At 42.9% G+C, this 2,500-nt stretch overlaps 1 protein-coding gene across 1 annotated transcript in view; it reads left to right on the top strand.

Moving 5' to 3' along the window:
* The window catches only part of LOC308363109 (heparan sulfate glucosamine 3-O-sulfotransferase 3A1-like), a gene marked incomplete at both ends in the record, with an annotated part of 61,309 nt that overhangs the window by 58,327 nt on the left and 482 nt on the right, over window positions 1-2,500 (top strand). Inside the window, one exon of the mRNA XM_080835884.1 lies at window positions 2,361-2,500. This exon is cut by the window's right edge and continues 482 nt beyond it. Coding sequence (XP_080692010.1) covers window positions 2,361-2,500 — 140 coding nt within the window. The remainder of the gene's footprint in view (window positions 1-2,360) is intronic.

The raw sequence follows: 2,500 nt of genomic DNA, 5'->3' as shown, positions 1-2,500 counted from the left end.
GAACGAGGGCTTGGCTGTAGCCTACTTGAAACATAGGCTACTATTCAGAACATATTCGCTGACATGCATTGCATACGTGATGATATGCTTACAAATCTGCTTAAAACAACTAGTGAAGGTGTTTTAGAATAATATTTATGCCATACAATAAGTGACGTTATGTTAACACCACTTATTAATGTTATAGTAAACACTATTAACACCCAAGCTATTAAAAAGGTGACAAACAGTTATAAACCTTGATAGATAGAAAAATCTTTAATCAATCAATTTTAAATATTTTAGTAGCGGTGGGTGTCTAGATTACGACAAGTAACTTGTTTGGATTTCAACTGAAACATGTTTTCGGTTTTATCCCGTTGTGTAGTAGACCAACACGCAAAATGAGCTGATACACGAGGTATTGTGTATCAAGATCCAATCGTGATTTAGGCCTACCTGTGGTACGTGTCAAGAGATTAGCCAAACATTACCGATATGACCAAGTATGATCTCTATCCAAATCCGTAATCTCTCGTGAACATCTCCTCACTCGGTCGTCAGCTGTCGTCCCTGTGATAAGCGGGTAAACCTCAATTTAAAGAGGGATAGAGGTATCGGTGTCGGTTGAAAACTGTATGACCCTCACAAGTTCTCGTTGCGAAATCGAATTCGCTCAGTTCGTTCCATGACAGTTTGTACACACAGAAATAAATGGCTGTCTAGTACACTTAATAACGTTCTACAACTGTAATGTTTTGCACACATACAATTTAAATACCCCTTTTGGGCTGGAGCGTATATTGTTTAAAATCCGTTATCCTGATTGACACCGAAATCTATATTAAGTAACGTGTACCAGCGCGTAGGTGTTTATAGGTCGTGGGTGCTAATAGGATGTCTATGGTGCTAATAGGTCGGACAACATTTTTAACTATCATCTTTTCTAAACTGGCAACTTGGAGAAGCCTCTGTTCAATGATTGGCTGAGGGGATGGGAGGCGGGATCTGCTGCTGCTGTCTTGAATTCAACGTGAGGGCTCAAAACACTGTTAAACTGTATTGGATGACAGTTTTTTTTTTTAAATCGCAGACTATTTTTTTTTTATTTAGGCGCTCGGGATTTTTCATAGGCGCACGGGAAAACGGCTTAGGCGCGCGCCGACATTTTCTCTATGCAGGAAAAACCCTGCATTTGTGTGTTTTCACAAATATTTGCAGTGAACTCAAACTAAACCAAAAAAAATATTTTAAAAGATTGGAGAAGGCTTGCTTGCTATTTCGAATGCACATCTCTTCTACTGTACTCCTGACCAAGGCCTGTTCCATTCAAGCTGGTTACCATGATGGGCCAAGTCCTTAGCAAGGGAGGGGTAGAGGGGGGGCACTTTAAGAGGTCTAGAGAGAGGCCCTAGAATATTCCAGGCCTTATAGATGTATACATGTTTGCGATTTAGACTCTATAGGTTTACATTCGGAAGGGATCCCAAGATCCCCAGCTATGCCTTGCATGACCATCATTAGTACCGATCCATATTGGTTTTCGGGATCGTGAACAGGGCCTTTTGGGAGTGTGCACTGCATTAGAGGCTCTATCCTTCCCTTTCTGTCAATCAGTGATCCTGGAGAAGTAGGTTAGTGGAGCAGTAGATGTATAGATAGATGGAAAGTAGATAAGATGGACCCCCGGGAAACAACTGGCTCAATACCTGATCTAGGATCAGTCTCAGTCAAGTCTGGTGCAGTCTCAGCTGGTACTGGTCCAAGCCTGGGAGAGCAATACTTCAATCCAAGTTGTGCCGAGAGCTTGTCTACCGAAAGCCTGGGAGAGCAATACTTTAGTAATACTTTACATTTTATAAGTTAACACAATTTCAGAGATTGTTCAAGAAATATGTTAAATATTCCATCAGATAGATAAAAGAGAATGAAAAATGTCACCAAAACCTTGTGCTCTACCTTTTCATTACCTTCATTGTCTCCTTACAATGAATTCTGTTATCTTAATAATTCTTTTTACGAAATGATCGTCCATCTCTTCAAAAGTCCTTTGAAGTTCAGCTCAGTGTTAATTTACAGTTAGAGATGCACTCACAGTAGCAGCTGGGATAAGAGCTGAGCTGCGTTGTGTGCCCTGCTGTGGGGGGAAGTGGTGGTGGTGGGGGGAGTAATGTGAGCTGAATTATAGATGGCCTCCTCCATCTTACCCTCTGTGTGCTCTCCCCTTAGGGACATGATGCCCAAGAGTTTGTGAGTTTGTGTGTGTGTGTGTTGTGTATCTGTGTGTGTGTGTGTGTGTGTGTTTCGTGGTGGTGTTGTCTTAACGTCAGTTAGTGTCCTATTCTAATCTCTGTCATTGTCTTCTCTCCGCTTGCCCTCAGGGACCTGATGCCCAAGACGCTGGAGGGCCAGATCACCATGGAGAAAACCCCCAGCTACTTCGTGACCCGCGAGGCTCCGGCGCGGATCAGCGCCATGTCCCGCGACACCAAGGTGATCGTGGTGGTGCGGGACCCCGTGA

Source organism: Sprattus sprattus (assembly GCF_963457725.1).
Source record: "Sprattus sprattus genome assembly, chromosome: 3".
NCBI lineage: Eukaryota > Metazoa > Chordata > Actinopteri > Clupeiformes > Clupeidae > Sprattus > Sprattus sprattus.
Note: the sequence above shows the minus strand (reverse complement) of the source record. Positions and strands in the feature narration are given on the sequence as shown.